The 18,364-nt window shown below is 44.4% G+C and overlaps 1 protein-coding gene across 6 annotated transcripts in view; it reads right to left on the bottom strand.

The window, feature by feature from the left end:
- LOC134512860 (uncharacterized) overlaps positions 1-18,364 on the bottom strand; it is a 99,645-nt gene that overhangs the window by 75,127 nt on the left and 6,154 nt on the right. For all 6 annotated transcript variants that reach the window (XR_010070274.1, XM_063328670.1, XM_063328671.1 and 3 more), the window contains exons 2-3: positions 5,751-5,826; positions 3,198-3,688 (exon numbers count right to left, since the gene is read on the bottom strand). Coding sequence is in view for 5 of the 6 variants with exons in the window: in XM_063328670.1 (XP_063184740.1) it covers positions 3,198-3,688; positions 5,751-5,826 (567 nt within the window). In the remaining variant the exon portion in view is untranslated. The remainder of the gene's footprint in view (positions 1-3,197; positions 3,689-5,750; positions 5,827-18,364) is intronic.

The raw sequence follows: 18,364 nt of genomic DNA, 5'->3' as shown, positions 1-18,364 counted from the left end.
GTGTCTGCACGAGCCAGGGCGTTTCTGCCCAATTAGAGGAAAGAAAGGAAGAAGTCTACTGAGCTAATTTTCTAGTCCTTTGGATGAGTGAAGAAAAGTATGCATTGAATTGCCCTTGCTCAGCCTCAATAGGGAAGAGGCTGGGTGGCCAGCTGACCAGCCAGACAGGGGCTAAATACACCCGCCAGCTCTCCAAACTCATGGCTGGGGCACAAAAGGGCAGAATCACACTGCCCTGTGAAGCTGAAAAGGCATTTAAACAGAACGGGACTTTTTAAACCTGCTTCTGTGCAGCCTTTCCTGCTGAGGGAGGCTGAACTCAAAAGGTCCAGATGATGGAGATTTCCATTTATCCACAGGCCAAGGCACAGCCATTCCCTAACCCCTTAAAATCACTGATTGTCCCCAATTCACTTGTTTCTCCCAAATTTGCTCCCCTTTCTTACCGAAAGGCACCAAATCAGTGGAACACAGAAGACATTTGGATACCACATGCCACTGATCCATGGCTTTCCTGCAAAAGCTGCCTTGTCTGTTCAACCCTAAGAATAGCTTAAGCATCCCAACACAGAGACACTGCACCACAACTCTCTGGACCAATTTTCCAACACCAGCCGATATAAACAGGATTTGATGCAAAGGCAAAAGCACTCAGCATCTCTTCATCCACCCTTGAGTAACCCATAACACATTATGCACCCAAAAGTGTTGTCTTGTCTCATAACACATTTGCTTCTGGCACAAATTAATCTTTCCTGGTACTCTTTGTCATCTGTCAGCTCCACAGAAGTGCAGGAATGGGAAGTAAGGCTCAGGGGCAATGGTGAAAACCACATCTGCTGCTCAGAAAAGTTTCCATCTGATCAAGCTTTTCAGCTGTATTCTCATGGGCAACCACATGATAGTAAGGATAAGAATCACAAAGCAAGAATCACTTGATGTTCAGAGCCCAGATGAAGCCTTAGAGTAGCCAGTTTAGTATTATCATTCCTCACTCACATTGTTTACCTGACTGAAAAACACATGATGCCAAGTGCTGCCCAGGTGTTTATTAAGATGCATTTTTGTTGGAGAATGAGAACAGACCAAGAAACAAACACCCTGGTCCCATTTTACAGGTGGGTGATGCAGGTACTGAACAAGACTTGCCCAGCTTCATACAACGATTTTGTGGCAGATCTCAAAATGAAACCCAGATTTCAGCTCACTATCGTAAGAAATGAGATTGGTGATTTTAACTACGCTGATGGGAATACAAAGTCAGAAGACTGAGTCTACAAAACTATTGTTATTTCTACCACGATTTTTTGTAGCAGAAACAAGTACAAGTAGCAAGCAAAGTCATAGAGTGAACAAGACTTCCTAAATCAAGCAAGAAGTCGTCATAAAGCTTCAAGATTTTACTGGATGAAAATTAACCAATTAAAACTGTAAAAATAATTCAAATGACCAAGCACTGTTAGAATATTAAGGCTGCATCTCACTTTGCATGTTTCCCTGCCTCCCCCAAAAAAGTACACTTTTAAATCAAAACCACTAGCTGAATATCCCTTCTTTAGAACAGGGATTCCACAACCTAGAAGTGTTAATCTAGAGTAAAAATGTTATTTAAAAAGTCAACCCCAGACTTCAAATTTTGCAAAAATCCTTGCCTCAATACAGAAGTGTCAAGAGCAGATAGGTCAGCAAGCAAATTGTTTTCACAAGGTTTCCCAGAAAGACCACAATAGTTTGGAAAGCTTATTTAAATTAGCTTTTAACTTTCAACACCACACTCTCAAACACACTGCTAAAGGGAATTTAAGGCAGAGCAGGTAGACGGAATGGCTAGGATACAAATCAGAGAAAGCACCTGGGCCGAAAGGAACATTTCTCCATTTAATCACACACACATTGAAAAAAAAAAAAAAGAAGGCTGGGCACAGGCTTACCAGCTTTTTTTCCTCCTCTCATTAGGATGTGAGACTAATTAAAGTCTGTCAGTATCAGCAGAAGATTTGAGTGATGTGAAATGCAACACTGGGCCTTTTGAATGCTCTGTGAGCAGAAACTTGGCGAGAAGGTTAAAGAGGGGGTGAGGAAAACTACTGAAACCACAAGTCTCTGCATTATGTATTCATGGGATGCATGCTGCCAGCAGGATTGAGAACAGACAGCCACGTAATGGGGAAACAGAGAGGTCTCACTTTAATAGATCTTGGAAAACAAATATATAGTCCTTTTAGTGGGTGCATCTCAAACTTAAAGGGGGTGATGTTAGTGATGTTAAAATTAGTACATCCAACCAACCAGAGGCAGTGAAATTCCTCCCTAATGAGAGGAAATTCAGAACTGAAAATAACTGCCTTGAATTTACTGCAATTTACCAGGGTCAGCAGATGTCTGCAGATACTCTTTCAAACTGACACTACACCAGTGCAAGAAGAAAAACAAATAGCGAAGAGCACACTGAAATACTAACTCTACAGCAATGCCTTCTGAGAGGCGCCAGATGGGCACCGCGCAGGGCAGCCCACCCCACCAGTCCCAGGCATGCCCCATTTCCCAGCCTCTGCAGAGTGAGGCAAACTCCTAGCGTTTATGCATCTCAATACCAGCCCCCTACAAAAGTGCTGCAAAATCGAGAATAACTGCATCTAGAGCAAACCACAAACAGTTTGTATCTGTAAAGTATTAAGAAGGTAAAAAGCACTGTCTTACATTGCTGTAAAACTCCTAAGAGGTATAAAGAGACCTGGGCCCAAGGAGGTCAACAAGTATGGAAATACCCATCATCATCAAGTCTACAACCGCTTTCATCAAAGGTATTCTTTATATGCCCTTAAGCAATTAATTTATTTTTGCATAAATGGTATGGGTTAGCTCATGGCAACAGAGGTAAGTTGACAGAGATGAATGCCAGTAATTTTATTCCTGTGTCATCAATGAGCTGGACAGTATGGGTGCTGCCTTCCCAATGAGGATAGCAAGAGAATAGCCCAACTGTAGCAAAAGCCACTCAAGTAGCAGCAGCTTTACCTCTCAAGGGGTGTTATCTACACTTATGTCTAGTTTATCTCAGACAGCCTCTGAAGACATGATCACAAGAAGCAACCCTATAAGTTTACTGAACCCTGCCTCAAAAACCCTTTTCTGTCATTGCTTACAACACCTTCTCTCACATTATGCTGCTTTCCTCATATGTAGTTCTGCCTTACCTGCTGCATTTTTTCCAGATCAAGGCTGGGCCTGCTGACCTTATCCCCATATCCTTGACGATGTCTCTTACAAGGCATGACTTGCTCAAGGCCTGCCCCGACGCTTGTGAAGATTAAAGGTCTGGAGGCTGGGCTCCGCACCAGGGGTTGAAGTCTTTTGGGAGGGGAGGCACTGAACAGCACGGGGCTTGGGCTGGCGTGCACACCATCAGCCTGCTCTGCCACAGGCCGGAATGACATTGTGCACAAGTTCTTCACTTCTTCGTCACTGGAGGAGGTGTTGTTGCTGTCGCTGCAGCAGGCAAACCTGCTGACCTGGGACCACTTTCGCTTCTCAGCAGCAAACTCTCGGTTGATGCGCTCCAGCTCCTCTTCTGAGCTGTGGCGGTCAAGACTGGCATGGAAGAGGGCTCGAACCTTGCAGCATTGGTTCTCCTGGTTCTGGAGCTGGTTGGTGGCCAGAGGGGTCAAGGTACAATTCCGTCTTCTCTCTGGTGGGAGAAGGAGATAGAGGAGTGGCAGAGAAGATCTGCACCCCACACCCTAATAAACTGGGTCTGCTTTCTCCTAGCCTTTTTTCTGTCACACCTTCCCAAGTAAACTTCTGAGCTGTTTTCTACCTTTTTTCCTCCAGAAGAAACACACCCTGGATGAATGCTTCCCTTTGGAAGTTTCCATAACTTTTAGACCAGACTGCTAGATCCCCTTGCAAACTGTCACCTGGAAGTCTAGTTGCAGAGTAAGAACACAGACCTGCTGCCCACTTCATCCCCTGAAAGTGGAGAAGAGACAATCTTGCAAATGTGTTGTTAGGCACTTACCTCTAGCTGGAAACATTAAACTCTAGTGACCAGTTCTCAGGGCAGAGGAGGTAAGTTAGTTACGTTATTCTAAGCAGCACATCTGTGGTGCAAATAATAGAGGCCTGGTTTCTGGAGGTAAAGGTCTTCTTTCTACTACAAGGCTGCCATTTAAGAGAGCCTGCCTTCAGCCATAAGCTGACCACGCTTTACCTGTTCTGCTGAGCATTTTCTATGTTAAGCATGTGGAACAGGAATCTGAATTTCAACAGGACATGTCCTGTGGATCAAGAATTTAACTACTCCTGCCTTTGGATAAGAATAAACTTGAATTTGGCTAAGTTACAATAAAACACAGGGCATGCACAAATGGCAGAGACTTACTCAATGCTCAAGAGATGCATTTACTACAGATTTCACCTACAGCTCTAAGCTGCTTGACACCAGGTCCAAAAACAATAGCAGAGCACTCGTCTCCTCTACGAAAGTTCCTCAGCTAGATTCAAAATCATAGAATTGTTAGAGTTGGAAGGGACCTTAAAGATCATCTAGTTCCAACTCCCCTGCCATAGGCAGGGACATCTCCCACTAGATCAGGTTGCTCAGAGCCCCATCCAGCCTGGCCTTAAAAAATTCCAGGGATGGGGCTTCCACCACCTCTCTGGGAAACCTGTTCCAGTGTCTCACCACCCTCATGGTGAAGAGCTTCTTCCTAACGTCCAGTCTGAATCGTCCCAGCTCCAGTTTTAATCCATTCCCTCTAGTCCTACCATTACCTGACATCCTAAAAAGTCCCTCACCAGCTGACTTGTAGACACCCTTTAGGTACTGGAAGGCCGCTATAAGGTCTCCTTGGAGCCTTCTTTTCTCCAGACTGAACAATCCCAACTCTCTCAGTCTGTCCTCATAGGAGGGGTGCTCCAGCCCTCTGATCATCCTCATGGCCCTTCTCTGGACACGTTCCAGCACGTCCATATCTTTCTTGTAGTAGGGGCTCCAGAATTGGACACAGTACTCCAGGTGGCATCTCATGAGAGTGGAGTAGAGGGGGAGAATCACCTCCCTTGACCTGCTGGCCACACTTCTCCTGATGTGGCCCAGGATACGATTGGCTTTCTGGGCTGCTAGTGCACACTGACGGCTCATGTTGAGCCTCTTGTCTACCAGCACCCCCAAGTCCTTTTCTTCAGGGCTGCTCTCAAGCCAGTCGCTGCCCAGCCTATATCGGTGCTTGGGATTGCCCTGACCCAGATGGAGGACCTTGCACTTGGTCTTGTTGAACTTCATAAGGTTGGCATATAGGGCTGCCCAATACCAACAGTACAGGGGGAATGGAGCAAGCTAATCAGACAAGTGAGTCCAGGGGAATGGGGAAAGGGAACATCAAAACTGGAAGTGACAAGGAAAAGGAAACCTAGAACAAAGATGACACAGGTGCACAAGCATGGAATAAAAGATAAATTTTTATTCCCAGCTCTGCTGATGGCCCAATTGTAGACCTTCTCTGCCGCATGTCTGCACCACTGGGGCCTTAACATGTGGCTAACAATGTCTATCTAAGAAAAGTGTAACTGCAGCATCCGATAACACTAGCTTCTCCCTGTGAGGTCTCAAAGACTCCAAGGTGACTGACTTCATGTATCTGGTTGTAGTACATTGGGGACAGAGGAGGAGGCACTTCCAAGAGCACAAGTGAAAAGCAAAAAGGACATCAGCTGCAGCATCCCAGGACCCTCCCATCTTGTCCCTTTACCTCTGTCGATCTGAGCAAGCTCCTGGTTCTCTCCCTCAGAGTCGTCGCTGTCCTCATCACTTGGGGGGTAGGAGATCTAGGGGGCACAGAGAAAGAAGAGGCTTCATCGTGAATATTGATCATTGCCCTGCTGCTACCCAAGCTACTTTCCCCACCCTTCCTTCTCATATCCCGCAGTCGTCCACCCCACCTAACCGCACACACCCTCCATTGCGCCTCCCTGTATACACATCCTTATCTCCCAACCTCAAACTCCCATCATATCCTCTTACTTGTAGCAACACAAAACACACAGCCTACCACTATTTCCACCTTACTGCACCACCAACTCTTTCCCAAGCACAACAAACATACCCTGCCCTTAGCTCCCCAGACACACAGCTTATAACCATCATGGCCTACCACATCCACATCACGTGGACAACTGAATCTCCAAAACTCGGCACCAGAATAAAGACACATCCTGTCAACAGCACTATCATCTTGCAAGGCAACCACAAATGGAAGTGGCATGTTAACTTTAGCTGTCCTATGTATCTACCCACACTTCCCCCTTGAAGGCACAGACACAAAAGCCACCAAAGAACAGAATCATCTTGCTTTCCTATAGGACAACTCTGAAGAATGTAATAGAAATAAAAGAAACAGGACTTCACAGAAATGCAAACAATAACATGCTGTCCCCACCAGCACAGAATCTTACATTACCACTGAATACCCTCAAATGCTCCAAGAGTAATGACAATTCACATATTTGGTCGATCAGAAATCTTCAGGGCCATTTGCTCTGGGTCAGCCAATGGACTTCACCTAACCACTTGCTGTATACCCAAATACCCATTTACTCAAAACATATTCTAACACTGAACAAACTTGCTAGCTGCCATTTGAGAAGGGTCAAGAGATCTGAAACCAAGCTTTTGTAGGTCAGATAGATCCCACTGCTGCTGAGTTCCCTACATAGAGGAAACCCTACCTGCCTTGTTCCTAAAGTGACTTTTGTTCTGCTGCATAGAGCATACCTGGCAGTTATTAGATAAGACCTGAGCCATGCAGCTTAGTAGGTGTCTGGCAATGGCCAAAACCAAATGAGTCAAAGGAAAATGCAATACTTCAAAAGAAACCTTTATAAAAGACAGTTCTGGAATAACATGATCACTGCAAGATGAGCTTTACTACTCCTTACACCTTTTTATTCAGAACAACAACAAACATTCACATCATTCTTAGCTGAGTCTCACAAGCCACTTGCCCACAACAGAATCCAGTGGCATAGGTTTTAAAAGGTTACACGCTGTGTTTCCATTTTAAAAGTGTCTGATGTGCTGTGCTTGACTTTTATAGAAGATGAGGCAGCATGCAACCATTACACTGATACGGACCCATTTCACCTCTACTGTTGTTCCTAAGGAAACGTCCTTGGAGTGTTTCAGCCTCACAGAGACCCAAAAGAGCAGCTACACTTAACTAGATGCCTATGAAAGACACATACAGCTGATGGAGAGAAATAGGAATAGTGGAGAAATTCTGACTGATACCGAATTTGACAGCTATTAAGTCAACATACCTATTTTGTAACCATCCTCCAGAATTATGTATGGGGGTTTCATCACCCCAAAAGCCTGTTGCCACCTTTTTTCTCCTCCTTTTTTAAAGCTACCTTTTACTTTTTTATATTTACATTGCCCTTTAAGAAATCAGAAAATATTTTCCTTCCTTGCCAGTCTTTAAACTACTTTCCCAACTGTCAAGTGATGGATGAGAAAAGTGTCATTTTTATCCCCATTGGTGATATTCTTGAAGTAAACGCAGGGGGTTATTTTTCCCACTACAACTAGAATTTTCTTGTATGTATTCACACACATGCATCATTTAATAAAGGCAGCTGGCACTGAGGAACACTGCCAAATTAACAGACTACTAGTTGTCCCCAGAACAGGTATAATACCTTGTTTGTGCCATGGTAGTTCACAGAGGGGACAGCTGACACTGAGGTGTCATTGTGCTAGCTGCTGTACAGACAGACAGTGGTTCTGTCTTCGTTACAAAAGCTAAGGCTCCAAGTCTAACTCGAGAGGTACTGACCTTAGTCTGTGTCTCATTCCCATACAAAAACCTTTCATTTGGACATGGCAGGGTTTTCATTGAGGTTTAATGGCTCTGCGTGGGAAACCTATCAGCTCCAGTTTTTGTACTATGTAAATGTCAATAAATGTCATGGCATTGCTTCCAAAAAAAGAAAAAAAAAAAAGGGCAATGACATCTAGCACATGCAGGCCAAAGAGCTACTGCACAATGTCACTGGCTTGAGATGCTTAAGATAGGAGTTGGATTTGAGTCAATGATTGACATTTTGAAGGTCTTTGTGTCTGCCAGTCCTGAGCTTCCAAAATATTCACTCCTCCCTGTACAAGTGCAATTTGCTAGCCCCTAGTCTTGTATGGATAACTCTCTGCTGCTAAGTCCTCCACAGTCCCACAGGCAGCCTAAGACTAATCCCCTCTGAGTTGCCTCAAACACTTCTCTAGAAGCTTTGCTCAGAGCACCTATGAGAGAAGAGAAACCTCTTTCAAACAAGAAGATAACAAGTCTGTGGATTTGGTCCCATAGTATATACCAAAGAAATTAAAGGAGTAGGACAATATGAAAGGCTTCATGGAAAAAAAGCAGCTCCCAGTCTTGGTAATCATCCTCCTGATGCTAGCCACAAAAGAGTAAGCACCTGCTCTTCTAGAATCAACTATGAATTTTATGAGCAACATATCAAGTGCTTTTCAGAATCAAGGAGATTAGAGACACCTATTGAGTCACTCTTCCTGACACTTACCTTTTCATTTGGAAGAACATAACAGTAGCACATTTCTCCCAACATTCAGACTTTGTTTCTCCCATTACTCCCACTGGCTTATTACACCCTTGTTCTAGACAATACCCTCAGAAATTAGAATATTTTCATAATATATATCACAGGCTAACCATAAAAGAAAACTTAAAATGGAGCAATTGTGCATTTTTTTTTGCATGAATGAAGTAAACAGACAATAAGACTCAGAAGTCACATTGCTTATGATGCCCCATGACCAGCACTGTCTTTCAGAAGTCGTCTCATCTTGGATTTTGTGTGGGTTACATACAAGCAAATACTCTCCTGCCTGGTCTTCACATCTTTATCAGAGACAAAGTTTTCCTCCCATTTGTCATTTAGTAAGGTCTGTTATTTTAATATTGTTACATTCTCTTTTTATTAGTAAATCCTTCCACAAATTATATGCTGGCTGTGGGAACCGAAGTCTCCCAAGCTCATATGAGACCCTAGCTCCCATGTTTCAGCATGGAGAGAACAAGCATTAATAGCAGACTAACCATTAATCTTGCAGAGTTCAAATTTTACACATGAAACTCCTTGTATAATATACCACTCAGGCAAAGATTAATGAAAGATCAAAAAAAGGACAGTCTATATGTATAATAAGAATTTCCAGAAACTACAATGATACAGGTAATCAAAGACTAATGCTCTGACTAATTGGAGATAAGTGCTCCCTCCCTTAACTCTTCCCAGGCTTTAACAGTAACACTTTCCTCCATTCGAAAGTGTTCCACTAAACACACAGTGGGCTTGTGTTCAGGCCTCCAGCCTCCCTTAGACAGTCCCTGGCTTGTATTAGCCACAGATTTACTTTTGTCTGAGGCTGCACAGCCTTGTTTGCCTCAAACTCAGAATTGTGGCACTGAGAGAACAGAAAACTTGATCTCCATGCCAAAAATCCCACTAGATCATGTGGGATCCATTCACAACATAGGAATCACTAAACTGTTTATGTTGGAAGACACCTCTTGGTATTATCTACCCAAGCCCCTGCTCAAGCTGAGTCAACTAGAACAGGTTGCCCAGGACTGTGCCCAGTACACTCTGTTTACAAGTTGACAAAACAAGCCAGAAAACGAAGGATGGGAATCCATCCACCCTGCAGTCTTTCTTTAGGAAATGCATCAGATGAAGTTCAAAGACAGCAGCCTCCTGTTGATGAGGATCTCAGTCTTGCACATGGATCCTTCAGTTCCAGCACCAGACATGTCTTCTGTCAGGACAAGGACTCCTACCATGCCATATGGAAACATGGACAAACTTCACCGTGAGTTTGATTTTGCATCAATCTCCAGTCAGGAAAGATGGGTTTGTGAAGAATAACCAGATGGTATTTAAGGAGAACTGAGTGTAACTTTGAGGGAGACTTAACATGAAAGGAACTAGCAGATAGAACAAAAAGCTAGAGACAGAAAAAACCTTCACCTTTCTCATCACACTGCGACTTGTCAACTCAGTACTGATAACTAGATGCAGCCAGAACTGCCCTGGTCCTCAAGGGTCCAGTCACCCATAGAGTCTAAAGTCCTGAAATATACCAGAAAATAGAGAAAACCCACCCTGTTAAAGTGAAGCTCCTCTTGGTTTTGCTTACAGAAGATAAACTAACCTGCTGTAGATCAAAAGTAACTATGTTAAGAATCATCCGTAATCTTACAAAAGAGAAGCGAATCTCACTTCTAAGGCAGAACAAATCTCTCCCAACAGGCTTCACTTAATGGCTGTATTGTCCTAAAAAACTAAAACACCAACAGGGTAATTTGGTGCAGTGGAGGGTGTGCATGAGGAGCAGACAAGACAAAGATACAACTGACCACAGGCAACCCCTTGTTCCCAGCTTCAATCAGGAACACACAGGCTAGAGGACATCATTCCAAATCCTCTTCTGGGAGGGAGGGACTTCACCTCCAGGGAGGTGGCTTCCCAGGCAGAAGCCAATGCTGCCTGTGCGGCCACATATAAAGCTGTTTGTGACAGAGGCTCATTAACTCGAGCCCTGGCACTCCAGTAGAGCCCCTTCCAAGTGCCCTGTAAAGAGGCTTTGCTGAGTCAGTCTCACTCACTGGTTCCTAGCACAAAAGCAGAAGGGGATGAGCAGCTCACCATGACTACCGATATCTCTGCTATGAGGAAACGATTTCCATTGCTCCAGACTGAAGTGAAACCCGTGTTCACTTACCTTCTCCCTGCCACACTGCCTACAGAGTTGCTGCTAGAGACACAGGCATCTTACAGCACTGGGCTCTGCTGTTGGCTCTTCTCCTTCCCAACTGCTTGGCTTTAGTAAGAAAATTTTACCAAGTTTCCCCATTGTTATTTTTCCTGGTCAACAATTGCTGTAGTTGCCACGAGACACTGCGCGATCTTGAATGAAGGAGATGCTATCCTCCCAACTATAAGAGACTTTGAATTAGAGAGAGTGGGAAAACAAGGGAGATTATGAGACGCTGAAAGGCAGTTTTGAGCCATGGAACAACACAACAAAGGAAGAAGTGAGTCAAATAGACCTTCAAATTAGCATCTAACTCCTCTCCCAAGTTGTTCTTTACATTTTATTTTAGAGATATTCAGCATTACAAGGACGATTTATGCTAGTAAGAGGCTGTAATGCTTGCGCTCTCCTCAAGAAAAGCAGTAGAGTTAGACACTAGAGGAAAGGTTCAGTTCAGTCTTGAAACGTATACAAATGAGATACAGCTGCCCAGGCTAGATCTGGGTTTTACAGCTGGGGTCCTTCAACAGCTAAACCTCCATCCAGAACAGCCCTAGTTTGCAAAAAACTTTCTGAAGTCTTTTTTTCCCATGTTATTACTATTTTCCTTTTCAATGTTCATAATACCTCTGCCTCCAAATTCCTTTCCCCATTTCCTTGCAAATGGCTACAATTCAAACCCAGGGTTCGTAACCCTTAAACACTGTCCTGCTTGACAGAGCAGCTGTCTGGCTGAGTCTGTGAAAGCAGTGATGGGACGGTGCACTCCTCAAGGCCCTTGTTTTCCCAGCCTACCCCATGCCAAAGATAGCAAAATTCCTATTTTTTGTAGGAATGCAGCACGTTTAGTCAGACACACCATCTTCTGCATAAGTCTTAAGTCCAGTTAACCATCAATGGTTTCACAGATTTGAGGGAGGCAGAGAGTTATTCTAGGTAGCCAAATTCACAATGTTTTAACAATACAGATGTTATTTTTGTTGAATGCTTACAGACACAGGCAAACATCATGACTGGCAACAATCAGGGTGCAAGTGGTGGGAGCTGACCATGGAAACTGAGCTTCTGTTCTGAGGAACAATGACTGAACTTGATCTCCAGAAGCGTAGGCTTAAATTGGGTTACCTAGATCTTGAAAACACTAGGCTTTCACAGAACAGCGAGGACATAAGTGGTGGGTGGGTGCGGGGAGGTGCATATGTGGTCCTCTTATTGTTTTAAATGCTCTCCCTCAACTTTCTGTAATTCCACAAATTAATACATGTGTTTTAAACATACTGTTCGCACAGCAAGATTACGTTTATCTACTCTCTGCATCTCCTGGAAAGAAGTTACAGCTGTGGCCAAACCTGACTAGAACTACAGAGATGACAGGGCACTGCCCTAGGTTTGGGGATTCTCATTTGCAAGTGGAGTGAATCAGAGGACTCCATGCAAAGCCAAGTGCAGTGCAGCTGGGTTCAGCACTGGGAAGAGGCACAGAGATGGGTCAAAATATGCCAACCCCATAGAGCACAACTAGACTCTCTGCACACACATCGGTCCCACATCAGTTCTCTTGCAGCAGAGTCTGCATCAAACCTCCTTTTCTAAATCTCCCCCTGCTCTTCTCAGGGCTAAGCTGAGATGATTTTGCAGGGGAAGACTGAAGATAAAAACACCAGGGGCTTTCACAAAATAAAAAAACAGCAAGTCCCAATGCATTGCCATTCTTACAGAGAAATACAGTATACAGCACCAATAAGCCTATAGTGCATGAACACATGGGCTCCATAATCACCAGGAAGAGAAGATCCCAGGGAACCAAATACAACTGATGCCTACAATTGAGTTCCACTTTTTTACATCACCTAGGGATCAGGTATCAGGTGAGCCACAGCAATAGCCTTTTCCATTGACTCCTATCCACTATGCGTCTGATCTCAAAAGCTCTGGGCAAATATTGTTAGAAGAACAAACCCAAGATCATCCTTTTAAATTCCACTCAAGATAAACCTCCAAAAGGCAGTACTTGCAAAGAGACTAGAACCGACACAGTTCTACCCAGAAGGGACCAATGGTGTAAGCACCCACAGACATGCATACACTCCTCCCACCAGCCATCAAAACTTGTGTGACAGAGGACACAAAGAATGCTACTAGCTTAAAAATGAGACCTTAAAAAGCCTCCTAGGCAGAAAACACCCAGACTCTGGTCCTTAGCACCCAAAATACTACAAGTCTTAGAGAACTCCATTCAGTTTATTTATCCTCACAGCCACTATGAGAACCAGAATCTTTTTATAAACATAGCTTCAGTTGTGTTTGGGGCCATGATTTAACAGGTCACAATGTTAAAAGTTACAGATAGAAGAAAGTCACTACAGCTCCCACTCAGCAGGTGGATAGGGTCTGGTAACAAAGGTGTTACCACTGAAGTAGAGCCTTTAATCTTCCAATTTCCTCCTTGGCTTCCCAGACCACTATGTTTTATGAAATAAGACTGATTCTACAGTACAGGAGCCAGTGGAATGCTGCAGCTCCATGCTGTGATATGTATCATCCTTTCTTTTTACAAGATTCTCAAACTATCCCCATGTTGTTACTTTAAGAGGCTGGTTAAGGTCTATAGCTCTTACTATGGTGACAGAAACCACACACTCCAACTCCACTTATGCCTGCAAGTGAAGCTTGCGGATGTCTTTCCAATAAGTCTCCAGCAAGTCTCAGTTTCTGCTCAGTACAAACCCCCAGCATAGCCTGGCCTCAGGCAGCAGTCACCTGCATGTGATGGAGACACATAGTAAGTTTTCTGCCAGCTCTGTTACTCTACTCACAGCTTTGCTGATGTGATAGAGATTTATGGCTAATTCATATCCAAGTTTCAAGGATTCTGTTGGAAGACTAGCATTCACCTGTTACCCTTCCCACCCTATGCACGGAGGCAGCACTTTACATACATAATTCAGAAGGGAAATAGCAAAGAAAAGAATGGTAAAGTGTCAGGAAACACCCATCAGAAAAAAAGCAGTAACCTACAAAACAGTTGTGCTGCAAAGAGATCCCTCTGCAAAGGAAGTCAGCTCCTCTAACAGCTCACAGTATGGAGCCCAGGCATTCCCCTGGCTCACATCCCACAGAAGCAGTGTTATTCAGCAGTGTTGACACCAGAAAGCACAGCAGTCCAGAAAGACAAGAAGGAGCCTAAAGGATTAAAGACCTTCATTTCAGGGCCTCATCCACCCTATGTTAAGATACAGTGACTTAGCTCCATCTGTAATTTACAGACCATTTGCTGCTGAACCTCAGCTCCAAACACAGTCAGATTAAAAGCAACACTTCGTCACAGGCTGACAGCTCTCTCAGACATAAGGGGAAAGCAGTACAAGGGACACCTAGAACTGGAGGGACACCTATATAGCATAGCTAGTCTTGTCTGTCATGCACATACTAAGAGAGGGGAGGATGGGAAATGGCTTCTCATGCCAGTGCCAATCACTTCTGCTTAGCCACAGGGATTTAAATACACTCCAACTGACTCACAACCCACTGGCCTAGCTCAGTTATTACACTCCTGTGATGAGAAGAGGTCCCTCTGCACAGACCAGCTTCTCTGACAGTTTACAGCAACTCCCCAGCACTGTATGTGTCCCCTCTACCAGGGAAGTACAGCCAACAGCAGCTGGCATAAACAACATATCTGGTAACAGTTTTTCCATTCCTTCCTCAAAAGGCCTAGGGAGGACAACTGCCATTGCCCTCAGATACTTGATTAGCTGAGGAGAAGCTGCTTGTGTTGGGAGACCTCACTCAACACTCACCTCTGCTCAGCCATAAAGAACTACATTAGCCAGATTTGCAAACACAAGGAACAATGCCTTACAGTCAGGCTGGAAAATGCATTTGGAGCACATAAGACATTTCAGGCTTCTCCTCCTCTAAAAATTCTACATTAACCCTTCTGAGTGCAAGCAGACACAAGCTGTTTTATCTACATGGATTTATACCAAACTTCTTGGGTTTTATCATGGAGCAAGCCAGTAATACAGACTAATCCTTCAAGACCAGATCTTTGATCCATCTGGTAAGGTATCTTTAAAGAGCTAGAACCATGTGAAAACTTGCAATTCCTCTCACTGCAACAGATCCTTTGCTGGTAGGTATTGCATGATTTTAAGTGGTTCCTAGTTGGGAGAATCTCAAAGAGGTGGTCTGTTCACACCACACATGGAGGGATGGGCAAGAGATGACTGGTACAAAGACAGAATTTGAATGTTTACTCTCTCTTCCAATATATGAGCCAGAAAGCATGAAATTAAATTAGTAAGAGGCAGGTTCTAAACAAACAGCAGGTGATCCTTCATTAACAAAGGTGTGAAACTTTCTGCCACAGGACATTCTGGATGCAAGGACCCTACCTAGATTTGGTGGGGAGAAGTGGACAGGTTAAGGTGAAAGTAGTCCACTGGGCTACTAATGCACAGACAGTAGTTCTGTCTCAAGAAGACCTCGAGACCAAAGTATGTGCTGTTCTTAGACTCTCTTCTAGGTGCCCACCTCTGGGAGATACAGACAGATCTAACACAGGGTGGGTGCTTTTAAGCCCTATTCATAGAAGCAGGCCACACAGCACATGCATTTACTTACAATGTCACAACACAAGGGAATGCACAGAACAAAATCCAACAGTATTCTTGCAGATCCAACTCACCTCACTCACCACAGACAGCTACTGACAGAGTGTCCAAGCATCACATATCATTTCAGGAGCAAGACAGGGGAAAAGCTGCATTGCACTGCAGCCCTCTGCAAAATAGGGATTTCCCAAGAATGACTTGTTCTGTCCAAGAGAGAATAAAAGGGTTTCTATAAACAAAAATATATAGATGGAAGCTACTGATTTTTTAAGCCTTTAAGTATGTCACTTCATATGCTCCACACCAAATACCACTGTTCTCTCCTGTTAATTAGCCTTTGGCCAAAGAATTTTTATTTCTTCAGAATAACCAACTCCTAGGAATAAAGAAAAAAAAAAAAGAAACCCACACATAAAAACAGTCTGGCTGCAGACAACTGTCTGAAACAACCACTTGGCTTTGTGTGTAATAACTGGGTGACAGGATATGGAAGGATTATTTTATATTTTCCCAGCTTACATCCAGACACACTCTCAGCAAACTGGAGGATCTAACTGCCTGTCTGGCACCTCTTCTCAAGATGGGAAATTCCCCATTCAACCAAAGGAAATTTTCTTCTCATCTTATGCCCATATAGAGCTTGGCGGATTGTGGCCTCAATGCCAAAAAGTAAGGACAGCAGTTAAATAAAAAATAGCCTCCATCATGGAAACAACATGACCCCGTTAGGAAGAAGCAAGATGAGACAGACTGCTGAACATAATAATGAACGCAAGGAGATAGATCTTTATGCCACTAGCAACATGAATTCTGTTATCTCTTTGAAATCAGTGGCTCAAAACCAGGTTTGTAGACCAGTCAAAACAATTATTCAGCTACCCAAGGTCAATCAATAGTCTATTCCCTAGAAATGTCAGAAACCAAGGTCCATCTACTCTCATTGTAGACATTGATGAATATTGAGGTATTTGGGAATACTTTATCCAGGCATCTCCCGTCCTTCCATAAAGCTATGATATGTCCTTTTCATAAAGCTAAACTCAGATAAGGACCATTTACCTTGTAGCCAGGCAACAAACCTCAGGTCAACCCATCCCTGAAATGGGAGACATGACTAATAATAACCTCCTCAGGGTGCTTAGGCTCTGGCACTCGTTTCCTCTTTTCCTCAGAAGGTGTTTCCACCCCTGAACTCTTAGATCTCATACAGGCTGATGCTGGAACAAAGGCGGGGAGGTGATCCCAGGCAAAGTTATAAAGGGCTTCTCAGGTGTGTTTGCTGAGAACAATGACCAACCAACCCAGTCATGCCAGCCCCACACAACAGCAGCTCATTTGAGGAAGAGAATCCATAGCCTCACAATCTACCAAGCCTGAAGGACACCTCCTCAGGTTTCACCACATCTCCTCACTGACAACATTCATTTAGAAGGTGCATGCCAGTGAGGCACAGGCATTGATCTCCATTCCCAGCACCACAGCTTAAGCCTTGATGAGCTGAAAGGGCTCTGCAGCAGGACTTTATTTCTACAGTGAGCCTGGATGGTGGGCTGGCTGTCTAGAAGTGCTGTGGGAAGAGAGGGCTGGAAACAAAGACTGGTCCACACGAGCTGCTTGCAAAGCTGACAGTCACTCACAGAACCTTCATTGGGCTTTTAGCCCCTGCCAGCCCCAGAAGGCATTCTGCCATGCTAACCCAGAACAACTAGGAAGGCTCAGGATTTGGATTATTGCACATGCAGCTATGTAGCAGCTTTGGTGCAGATCTTCCAAATAAGATACTTTCTTATATACAGGTCCACCAGGACATTTCTATAAGCGTCCACAGTATTTCACCCTCCATGAAGCTACCAAGACAGAGCTAGAGAGCCAACCATGTGAGCTCTTCACATGATGTACCCACACAAGGGTCCTCTGTTGTAGCATTCCCAGGCTGCCAGGGCCATCTCAAAGAGAAAACAGCAGAAGTTCACCTGGCTGAGCACTTGGTATGCTGCAGGAATTATAGAGGAAGAGAAACTACTCACCATGTAAGATCCACTCCCTCTGCCTCAGCCAGCTCCCGAGATGCCCCAGCCTAAAAATGCCTGCCCTACAGCAACTAAACAATTCAGTCTGATGTGTATACTGAGGTACACATGGAGGCCAGGTAAAAGTCCAAACAGATCAGCCCACAGCAAGGAGGAGGTTATACTGGGTCTGAAAAGCAAGAACATAGCAAGAGAGAGGAGAAATGCCCAGAGGCATCTTGAGCTGTCCACCCCCAAGGAGTGACCAAGCTGGTCCAGAAGAAACCAGACTTCTTTGAACAGTGCTTCACATGTGTGCCATGTCCCCACAGTGTGGGCAGGCCTGTGCCCAAATTGGCATGGAGACATCCCTGCACAGGTCACATTGGGCCATATGTCCTTTACATCAACTTTTAGGCTTGTGTCACAGGAGGTTTTGTACTGCACAGGGAATGCTTTCTGTGCAGATAAAGGTCACAACTAATTGGCTTTTCTCTAAATCCTTGCCTGGGTGTTCACGCTGAGCAGTTGCAGGTGGTGCTGGTGCCTATTCAAAAACAGCTTAGCTGGCTGACTCTGCTGGTCAACGGTGGCGAGAGGACAAACAGGCTCTGCCCACAGCCACATACAACAGTTACTGCTGTAGAAAACAGCCCTGAGCACACACATACCTGTGATGCTGGTTGCTAGGAAAAGTTGGGTCACCCAGAAATCCGAATCCCACTGAACAGGAAAACAGGGGCTACAGATAAATGCATGGGGGTAGGAGGGGTTGGTGCTGCCTACATGGAGGGTGGGAGTTGTATTTCCCGCTGAAAAGCAAATACAGCCCTTGGTTCCCATATTGAGACATCCCGACAACATTTCTGTGAACCCAGGCATACTCCAGGAACTGCCAGAGAAGCTGG

The sequence above is a fragment of the Chroicocephalus ridibundus genome, chromosome 3 (genome assembly GCF_963924245.1).
Source record: "Chroicocephalus ridibundus chromosome 3, bChrRid1.1, whole genome shotgun sequence".
Classification (NCBI taxonomy): domain Eukaryota; kingdom Metazoa; phylum Chordata; class Aves; order Charadriiformes; family Laridae; genus Chroicocephalus; species Chroicocephalus ridibundus.
The sequence above is the reverse complement of the archived record's forward strand: the minus strand, read 5'-3'. Positions and strand labels throughout refer to the sequence as shown.